Source organism: Aedes aegypti, chromosome 2, assembly GCF_002204515.2.
Source record: "Aedes aegypti strain LVP_AGWG chromosome 2, AaegL5.0 Primary Assembly, whole genome shotgun sequence".
Taxonomy (NCBI): Eukaryota; Metazoa; Arthropoda; class Insecta; order Diptera; family Culicidae; genus Aedes; species Aedes aegypti.
The window spans coordinates 134,884,624-134,896,001 of NC_035108.1; the positions used below are offsets into that span (position 1 = coordinate 134,884,624).

An 11,378-nucleotide genomic window follows, 5' to 3' on the forward strand; every position below is an offset into this window, starting at 1 on the left:
TTTCTCCAAAATTTTGTTAAATTTTCTAAACTTCGTACGTTTTATGTGAAGAGTTTCGGGAAAATGAGTCACTCACTATGAAGCAGCAAAGCATCCTTACTTTCAAACGTGCAATCGTTTTTCTTGCCCCTTTTTGCCCCTAGAGGTGAAAATTCCATTCTCATTTTTCATTATAATTTATCGATTTCATCATTCAAATCTATATAATTGGTCATAATTCGTTTGAAACTTTAGTGGAATTTCAAAAAGGAAATTAAATTTATACCTCTAGTTCAGGTTTATGCAAAAATTTCTGCATTACAACAAAAAAATGTAGTGATAGCCTTTTTATACGATTGGATGAAAAACTTAATTTGGACCAATTTCACTAGAAAATCGAATTTTCAATTTGACTGTTATTTCCAACGGGATAATATCAGGTATCCAAGATAATTAATAGATAACTATTATCTATCAATTTGAGACGTATTTGAGGTTTTGTCCGACCTTTGTATGAAGGACCGCCACTGTGAAGTGGACCAAGATCTTGGAAGTGTGGGACGATCGAGAATGTCTGTGATTCCAACGAGTATCGTTGGCAGGAAATGCTATTTAGTATCGACCTGATCAATTCGACCCCGAATTACGGTACCACATGGAACTGGGGAAAACGGAATAAATATGCATGAGACTTTTCACATCGCCTGTTGAGTCGAATGCCTAATTAGACTGTATATCTATGAGCATAATATTACACGTTCCGTGTGTAGGCCGTGTGAAACAAGTTTGTCGGTAATTATTGATTGATGATAGAACGCAGTATTTCACTGCTCGAGATTCATTTGCATGGTATGCACTGATGGGAGATCACAATTAGTAGCACTGCTGCCAAGCATACATCACATATCGTCACAACCATTCAGGACATTGACAGGTGAGCATTGCTTAATTAAATTTACTATTTTCGGAGAAGCTTTTGCTGCAAAATACGTTTTATATTTCTAGTTTGCTATAATTTAATAAATATATTACAGCACTTGCTGATGGGTTATCAGAAATTTTGAAATAATTGATCGATATTTATAACATTTGAAATACGCGACAATAAAATCTATAGTTAATAAATCAAACTACACTGGAATCCTTATTAAGTAATGAGTGGGAACACGTAAGGCATTTTTAAGGAATTCCGACCTTAGAACAACGGAATTATGTTTCCACAGAATTTCTTATACCATCACAGATAAAAATATTTAAATTTCAATGTAGCGTAAACATAAGAAGATAGTGTAAAAGTAATCCAAAATCATCTATTGTTGCAGCATCACGTTTAGTTTTCAACTAAAGATGCTTGAATGTTACGTGTATATATAAAGTACATATGTACTAATAATTAATATTAGATTGAAAAATAAGCGATTTGTCGTTGACATTTCAGTTTATTTTGATGCTCAAAATATGTGTATGAAATTAAACTGAAATTTACAATATATTTTTAGCTGTGTGGTTTAAATGAAATTATGGAAACAGTTTTTGACATTTTCAGGTGATCCAGTGTTTAATATACTTAAAGACTCAATTTATTTATGCGAGATGGAAATCATGGAGAAAGCTATTAGAAAGAGCAATATTTGCTTTCACAATATTTCACATTCTTGTAATAGGGTCGATGTACCAATGTACCGATGTACCAATATAAATTGAAAAATAAAGTCAGCGGTATTAATTTTACATCATATGAAAGCTTTTTATCTTGGTTTTGTGGAAAAAAATAGGAAATCCATGAAAGCTCTTATTTTTGTATTTATTATCGCTTGTGCCACTATAGGAACACATGTGCCTATAGTAGCACTATTTCTAATTTCTGTTCCTATAGTAGCACTAGCTTCACGGCGTAGGAAAAATACTAACCAAAACCGTATTTTCTCAAAACTTTCATATTTTTCCTTCAAAGTGTGGATCAAAAGCTTCCGATTGACCAAAAAAGTTCTTAATTCATCAATTATTTTATTTAATAAAAATAGTTTCTCTTAGTAGTGCTACTACAACAATAGGTTAGCTATAGGTGCAAGGGAGCTTAAATTTTAAGCAAAACTATTTATTTCGATAAATTTTTTGAACAAGATCTAGCTGTGTATCAACGGTACTTTGATAAATAGCTCCTGACTTTCATGTCGAAAAATATTTTGCAACGATTTATAGCAAAACGGCCGTAAAAAGCCACTAGTGCGACTAGAGGAGTCATTTTACTAAGGGAACACCGACCATAGTACGTTTTTTTAAATAGAGATGCTTGAAATCCGATAAACGTCACTAGCTGGTTGTGACCAATCGATTAGGTTTTCAGCTCAAACGGATGTTTGGTTCTCCAGATCCGTGCTCTTGAAAATTTTAAGTTTGGCTTCGATTCATCTTCACCTTAATTTAGAAATTAATTATTAATGATCATGATTTTCATTATGAAACGAATATTTGTATCTCGCAAGCATGATCGATTGCAACCATAATTTTATAGTATGAAAGTATTTTGCACCGTATTTGAACTTTGAATTTTTGATATCTTTGTAGTTCTTGCACTAGTGTTTCAGAAACATTAATTTTTCTTTGATTTGTTCGATCATGGTATCGAACATGCAATAAAAATAAGTGAAATGAATATTAAGAACGATATTTTAAAACGTATAATTTTAATCATAGGTATAAGAAGAGATTTTAGGATGGACGTCCAGAACTCAAATTACTTATGTGGATATTGCAAATACTTTGAAATGGTAATAAATTACTATTTCTGAGGTAATATTTAACGATATACACATTTACAGAATTCGGGACGTTTCTAGATTATGCCCAGTATTGGAAAGCTTCTTTCAAATTTGATGCTAAAAACCTTATATCTTTGGTGCTAAAAACCTTATATATGGATATCTAAATTTGTATTTCTATTTCCAGATGGATTTTTGCATGCTACAATAATGGTAATATTTATCAGTACGTGAGGGTTATTATTATATTATTTTGAAGAAGATGTTGGAGGCGACAAAGTCAGTCAGTCGTAGAAGTTCTCCTCCAATTTTTTTTTTCTCAAATAACTACAGAAATTTAACCTAAACTTCTCCAGAAATTCTTCTAGGTATTCCTATTGATACATATCCGGTTTTTTTGAAGATATTATTCGTATTAAACCCTTTGTCCTCCAGACAAATTTGAAGGGCTGTAACTTTTTTGTTAGTGAATCAATTTGTGACCTTTTTTCACACATTGGTGCGTATCCACGAGTTGTTTGTTCCGAACATGATTTTTTTTTCAAATATCTTCAAAAATAGTTTTCTAAAATTATGGATTTCAGGGGATTAGAAAATAATGTTTTCTGTGAAAGCTCCATTATGCGGTGGAATGCCCAACAAATCAATGTAAAATAAAGTAGCCCTATCAATATCCCCTATGTTGCAAATCTTTACCGAAGAAAGTATAGTTTTACGTAGAACTGTTTTTGAAATGTAAGCAACGTTTGCAAATTTCACGTTTAATTACCTTTTTACAATAACTTTTCCTCACCAAGATTTTTTTTAAATTTTCTTATACTTTAATTAAAACTGAATTAAGTATTATTTCCGAAACAGTAGAAAAATCAAGAATCGATTGGAACTCCGTGAAATTATTACGATTTGAATTTGGAGCCAATTTTACCCCGTCGCACAGACAGATGGTTAATTGTTCCAAAAAATCTTGCATAGATTAGAGACCAATCAAATTTTTGTTTAAGTTCATCTTAAATATTCATCAAAGAATTTCACTTATAATCTTTCTCTTTTTGGCGTTACGTTCAAAGTCTGCTTCTCAGAATATTGTTCCTATGAGCACTTCCACAGTTATTAACTGAGAGCTTTCATTGCCAACTGACTAGATATTTTACATGTGTATATCATGTGGCAGGTACAAAGATAGGTACTCTATTTCCTGGGGCATAGAGTAAATTTCCTTTGCGTAAATACCCAGACAACCAGAAGTCGCATAACAGTTTACGGACAAAGTCGTTTATTAGTACAAATTGCATCACACCCGCACTACATGGTGTGCGAAATCGTTTGACCGACGAATTTTCTCGCATAAAATGCTTTTTTATGGGTTCATATGTACATTTCGTTTCGTCCCGCATACACATACATAGTAAGTCGGATCAATCAGTAGCAGCTGTCAAATCAACTTTGTTGCTACAAATTAAGTCGTATAAGAGTACAGATTAGTTCGCAATAAAATATACACATTCGCATTACATACTACTTTTCATCATATAAATATGCACGTATATCGCCTCTACTTTTGTACGTATCAGGCCTTTTCGCGACATCTTATAGGTGAAACTTTGCGCATATAAGCATCGCTAAAGGCAAAAGGTGATTTCATTATATGTATATTTTGGTTGTGTGGGTATCTTCGACCGGTGAGATTCGAACCCAGGACCCTCAGCTTGGGATTGCTGAACAGCTACATCTATCTGGGCTCCCAATTATTATATATCTATGAACTTGTGCACAGTTTTTCCAAGATTTTTTAACGTTTTTACTACGAAGATTTACTCCATAAATTATTTCCAACATACTGTTTTCAACATCTCCAGAAATTATTTATTTCGAAAAATTATTTATAGATTTTACATTTTTTATCAGCGGTTATTCAAGATATTTAAAATATAGCTTCTGCTAAATCTAGTACGATCCATCCATGAATTAGATTTTTTTCAAGCCATTTACTGGGTGTCTGTATATTATCCTAAATATCAGATAGATTATCCTTCCTATAAAAACACGGCCATTCTGTTAATTTTAAAGCATCTATTATGTTACCGTAAAATAGGGTAGAAAATCTGATTATTTCTGCATTCCGCTTTAAATTTTTATGTTATGTCCATGAAACAATCTAACGGTTGATTTTCTCTTGACACTCTATTCTCGATTATGGGGTAACTTTGGTAGTACAGGTATGTAAACACCTGAAAATCGATAACCAAACTACTGTTTGACATCATTCATTGCAGCTGGAACTGGATTTGGGAAAGTGAATAGTGAACATGGATTATATTTTATGCTTAAAAATACCTAATATGTAGGAAAAAATCACATTAAAAGTGTTTTAAGTTGAATCAAACAATACTTAACCCATTATACATGTATGAGAAATATGTATAAATGATATGAAATGTCAGACTGATACTAGGGTCGGTGTACCAATAGCCACACAGCTAAGACCAAATATTCATAAGGGGTATTATTTTTACGTAATCTGAAAGCATTTTATCTTGGTTTTATAGAATAAATATGAATGTTAGTTTAATATCGCTTGTGCCACTATACTGCCTATGTTCGCATAGTCGACGTAAGCGCCAATATTACTAAAATGCATTTTTCATTTATATATAATTTTTAACACTTCAGTAGTCGCGCTGTTGTATTTTGTACAATGGAAAAACCTTGCTTGTCGTACACACGATGACAAACCGTGCGACGACTGAAAAGTTAATTCAATAATACCGTGTACCCCCGCTAATTTTAACGGTACCTCATGCAAACCATCGGGGTTCATTTTTAATTTGAACTTCTAGTTACAATGTGAACAACAGAATAACGTACTTCTGCTTACCCTTTTGGGTGTTTCGTTTTGATTCTGCGTTTCATTTCGGTTTGCCTAGTGGTTTCTCCTATCTTTATTAACGAGATTTTTAGCCCTGGGCTAGTTCATCTCGGGACCAACGACTCTATTTCCCTTCCGAAGGATCACTAAACCTTTTACATTTTACTACACCAGGTCCGTCCCCAGCCTAGTGTTCATTCGGATAGCCTAGCGTATCAACCAGGTTGCTTTGACATTGATCTGGTGTTTACTTTAATTCATCCATATTATAGTTCATCAAACTCATTGATTAGACGGATACAATGATGTATGCGTTTGCAGATAATAAAAATTAACTTTTATATCCGTTATTTAAGTTATTAAAGAAAGTATTTTAACTAAGATCAATTGTCGGATGGTATAAATAAGGGAACTAGATGTTACTCGTATGTAAGTTAACAGTAAAAGAGGTCGAGCCTCTGCTCGCAGCTTCTTTTATTCGGACTCACAAAAAGCTCAACAATAGTACATATGTTTGTGTGTACAACTAATATTCGATGTTGCAATTGCAACCTATCGTTTTAAGGGAAGCATACACCACAGTTCTTCCCTCTTAGGAATTTTGTTAATATGACTCTCAATCGATAGTAAAATGAAAATAATAAAAAATTCTAAACAGAAATCAAACATCTTTCTATCAGACAGGACAATTTCAATATCCTAAACCTAACAATTTTGTTACTCAATTTTCTTAAAGAATAATCTATTATCGGTATGAACACAACACTCTTCCGAATGCCTCCGTCTTTCTTTGCCCGTTGGCAATTCCGTGCACAATTCTGCATCAACGTCTTCATCACGACTGCCATTCGTTTTCCTAGCCAACATCTGAATCGAGGCACACACATCAGGTTCGGACTATTCCGCCACAATTCTTCTAAGTCCATCGCTTGTTGGAGGTCTATCAGTCCGATAATTAGATAACTGTTGAAATCGTCGAATATGGCACTATGCATGCATCCAATCGTCACAATGGCCATTGAGCCGCAATAGCTATCCTTCTTACACAAACCTGTATTGAATAAAACAAAGAAAATACATTCAATTATGATCTTCTTCAAGCTTGGTCGTTTGTGGGATTATATTTATTTTATTGTTTTGATCATGCAGATCCAACTTATGATATTTCTTTCCCGCAACAAAACTAAGATGCATTAGCTTTAACAATCACGGCAAACACACTTGAAACGGTCAAAGCAAAGTTTGTTGTTAATTCGGCTTACCCTCGCAACAATTCGTGCACATTACCTACAGAACAACAACAATAGCCATAATAATTATCAATGCAAACGCACATCCAATCAACCAATTGGTTTTCACTCCGCGTTTTTAGGTTGGTGCAAATCCACACCTTGTCAAGTTCTCAATTAAATCACTTCTATTTCATTACACCAATCGGCGACAAACAAAATTAGTTTACTGTCCTAAATTGTTCAAAAGGTCAAAATACAAACAGTTATTCCTGATTCTATAACCACTGTCCTTGCTAAAGAGTAAAACAAAGCACTTTATCTGTCGGTAGATCCTTGGAGTTGATCAAGTCTGCCCGCGGCTTGTTGATTAATCCTCGTCGCCACTTTTATATCCGTTATTTAAGTTATTAAAGAAAGTATTTTAACTAAGATCAATTGTCGGATGGTATAAATAAGGGAACTAGATGTTACTCGTATGTAAGTTAACAGTAAAAGAGGTCGAGCCGATGCTCGCAGCTTCCTTTATTCGGACTCACAAAAAGCTCAACAATAGTACATATGTTTGTGTGTACAACTAATATTCGATGTTGCAATTGCAACCTATCGTTTTAAGGGAAGCATACACCACATTAACAAGGCAGGCTCTTTACTGATGTAAACATCAAGTTTGATTGTGAACATGTGACGTAACTCCTATCGTACCATGGACCGATTCACGAGTTCAATATTTGACGTTTGAGCGGTGCCGTGTTATTTATGTGACCATGGAAACGAGTGAATTCGACACCGCTCAAACATCAAATTCGTGCAATGCACGTGATGGGCTCTGCACTGTTTTAATTTTGCATTGGATTTTGACGTTTACTGGCCTTGTTGTTTACAAATATTGTGAAAGTGTGAAAGAGTGAGAGAGAGAGAGAGATTTTTGTGCAGAGCCCAATTGGTCCATTGGACCATATACACTGAAATAAATTTTATTGTAGAAATTACTGAATCCATGGTAAAATTAAGAACTGCACCAACGATTTTCAACCGACTACATTAATCTGTTAACTCTACCAAAACATAGTCAACATCACTACACAAGAAAATTTCTTCTGTTGATTTAACCAGAGTTGTAGTATTTTTGACTAGAAACATTCTTGATTTGAGAAGTTTAGCATCATACTTTTGACCACACTATGTTGTACGGTGGGTGTCACGGATTGATATACAATGCTTTGTAGTGGATGCTACTATGGACATAGTCAAATTTACTGCACTGCTCAGTGATTTTCACCAGATTATAGTAAACTTAACAGATTTTTGTAGTCGGTTGAAAATCGTTGGTGCAGTTCTTAATTCTACCATGGATTCGGTAGATTATACAACAAAATTTGTTTGCGTGTACCATCCGGATCACTAGCTCAATTTTTTCGCAAATTTGTTCGAGGTGGATAGGAATGACGTCGTCAAGTAGCTGTCAGTTTTCGGAATATTTCACCTTCTTAATATAGTACACCGTGATGTCACCAATTTTTAGGGAGTCGAGAGAGCAATTCTCTTGGAATCTATGCTCTTTCGTGTGTTCGTGTTTCTAAGTGTTCGGAATATGAGACAAAACGGTACTTCTGTTTGGTTGTGTAAGAATAATGCAACACTCAAAGTGTTTTTTTTTTTATGACGGAATGCTATGAAATGATTGAAAATAGCGATACTTAAGGTGAAGATGAATCGAAACCAAACATAAAATTTTCAAGAGCACGAATCTGGAGAACCAGATATCAGTATGAGCTAAGCACTAGCTGGTGGTGACCATTCGATTAAGTTTTCAGCTCAAACGAATGTTCGGTTCTCCAGATTTGTGCTCTTGAAAATTTGAGTTTTGGCTTCGATTTATCTTCACTTCAAATACCATTCTACAATATTTTCAAACAGGTATCAATGACTTGACAATAATCCACGCATATACACTTTTACCGCTATGGGCGATATTGAAAACCTGAAGCACACCGATCAACTACTGGTTGTCCGTCGTAGAGAATCCCTGGAAACGGAAGATGGGCCCCCTCTGACCAATCATTACGTTATCGAAAACAAGGCTAACGAAACCGTTTACTGGGCAGCAGAGGGCCCCGCATTCTGGGCTCGGACATGTTTCGGTCATAATAGACCCTTTGAATTGGCCCTTCTTGACAACCAACGACGGAAAACGATGGTGTTCAAACGGCCTCTGTTCTACAAATCGTGGCGGTTTCTGTGTCGACTGAAACGGATGGATATCTTCGCACCGGAAGGGGACCACGTTGGACGGATCCAGCAGGGTTGGTTTTTTGGGAAACCTTGGTATGTTGTGATGAATTCCTCCGGTGAGCGTATATTACGAATAGAAGGTCCCTGGTTGGTTTTTGATACCTTTGCGGATGTGAAGTTTAATGTAATGATTGCGCTGATTGTCGAGATCGTTCTTTTCTCAAGTATTATGTTATATTTCAGATCGTGGAAATGGATGGTAAGGTGGTCGGAGAAATCGTGAAGACAAAGACCGGATGCTTGTGGCGTAAAGCACCCCACTGTGTGGGTGCGAAAGGGTTAATTATAATCAGTGTACTCTGAGCTTAACTTCCAGTGGATGTGGCACTCAATATGAGTACCATCGCAGTAGGCACATGCAGGCAGTGCTGGAAAAGTTCGCATCACGAAGCAGCTCACGAGTGAATACCAACCCATAACAAACATCACAGACTCGGGATCTGGCTAGGTGTGAGTAAGCCCGCACCCGTCTGCTCGGGAGAACATGTCAAAAGAAGTAGCAACAAGCTCGCGAGCGTTTACTCGCGAGTAACCGAGCAAGGTGTGATTTATTATGGTTTTGACAGACAAATTAATTGTATAACCATCATATCGATAGTAAACTTCTAGTTTTAAGTCAAAAGCCCTTGAAAACCATAAATCTCGGAGGGTAAGCAGCTTTTTTCCCAAAAGCACAATATGACTCTGAGCAGCTCCGAACACGTTCGCGAATCACTTTTTGCTTCAGTTACTCGGGAGTCGACAGATGCGAGTAAGCCAGCGCTCTGCCGCTCGGGAGCGTTTGGTTTTGTTTTTGTTCCAGTTCAGATTAAGCGTTCGCCACTTTCCATCACTGCATGCAGGCAGAAAATATCAATTCCTCCTCTTTCGATTACCAACCGGCGTGGAGGTAAGACCTACTACGGCAATTACGGGTGATTCCTTTCTGGCAGGTATTTGGAATAACACACCCACCATTTGGGAATCACTTTCTCTGAAGATATGGAAGCCAACACGAAAGCTATCTTAATTGGCGCGACGATTTTGATCGTGAGTTCGTTGAAAAACTGATGAAACATGATTTTATAAGAATCCTTAATTGCAGGATTTTGCAGTGTTCGGCAACACCAGACGGATAGATTTGACAACCCTTCTACTGATGTGAATCTTTTCATTGCCTTATAATTCCACAGTTCTTCTTATCGAATCTCGAAATATTATACACTAAATAAAACAATTACAAAAATTTTCCTAATTTTGCGAAAGAGATATGTTTTTCTAATATCACCACTATTCGCCAGAAGTAAACTTTTCTGGTAAGTGTGCAATAACTGAAGTAATCTCAGCATTATGGCTTTTTGAAACGACCCCAGAGGCATTGTTCATAATTTTCTCATAAAATAAAATTTTCTACACATTTTTTGCATATAATTTAAACCCTCTTCATAATATTACAATGGGCAAAATGGTGTCTAAAATGCGATTAAATCTAATTATCTATATCTATTATATGAAATTTTGATTTTTTCCACTTTTTCATATACAGTCTATGTAAATAAATGAAAATCATGTTTTCCTACACATTTCAGCCCATTCAAAATGTATAGGAAAATTTTTCACCGATAGAATATTTTGTAACCTTCCGATTATGAAATCATAGACCAAATTATGAAATCTAGCGAAAAAAATTATCCGAGCTACATTCGATTTGCATAATCTGCTGGTTTAGACATAGCGTGTAGGGCCTAACTGACATAAGCGATTTCTCTTCATCGATCCTCTCTTTCGCTAATAACTTCGATTAATTAGATAAATCTGTATTATTTCTTGTTAATGAAGCAAAATAAAGTGATTTTTCATCCAACAGCACAAAAATATGTTACGAAAAGAGAATCAATTTTTAGCAATAACGCAAAGAGAGCAACGTTGAAAAGAAATCGATAAATGCAGATAGGCCCTTATGAAAAGAATGCTGATATGCTTTCTACGAGCTGAAAGGCAGTTCGGTATATTATAGTGAGTTTGGAAATGGATGTTGTCAGTGTTTGGATTTTGATCCGATCGAACCATATTCGGAGAGTGCACTGTGTTTTATTTTCTCGATTTCATGCGCTTTTTGAATAGCGCCCAAACCGTTGATTTTAGCGATATAGTTTGTTCGGAGAAGTTTCTTGGTGTATTAAAGCGCATCTTTTGAAGCAAAAAGTTTTGTGATCATACCACCTAGCAGTGAGATAGAAAAACTATTTTTTCAAATCATTTAGATCA

General features: G+C 35.4%; 1 protein-coding gene and 1 long non-coding RNA gene across 2 annotated transcripts; one reads left to right on the forward strand and one right to left on the reverse strand.

Moving 5' to 3' along the window:
• Positions 1-812: 812 nt before the first annotated feature.
• Positions 813-10,366, forward strand: LOC5569170 (phospholipid scramblase 2). Its single transcript, XM_021842482.1, has 5 exons — positions 813-913; positions 8,757-9,255; positions 9,315-9,388; positions 10,082-10,160; positions 10,216-10,366. The coding sequence occupies exons 2-5, from the start codon at positions 8,803-8,805 to the stop codon at positions 10,273-10,275; spliced, it is 666 nt and encodes a 221-aa protein (XP_021698174.1). The 5' UTR covers positions 813-913; positions 8,757-8,802; the 3' UTR covers positions 10,276-10,366.
• Positions 6,038-7,542, reverse strand: LOC5569169. Its single transcript, XR_002500022.1, has 2 exons — positions 6,870-7,542; positions 6,038-6,658 (listed from the first exon to the last, which is right to left on the reverse strand). It is a non-coding gene; the product is annotated as an uncharacterized LOC5569169 (long non-coding RNA).
• Positions 10,367-11,378: the final 1,012 nt, after the last annotated feature.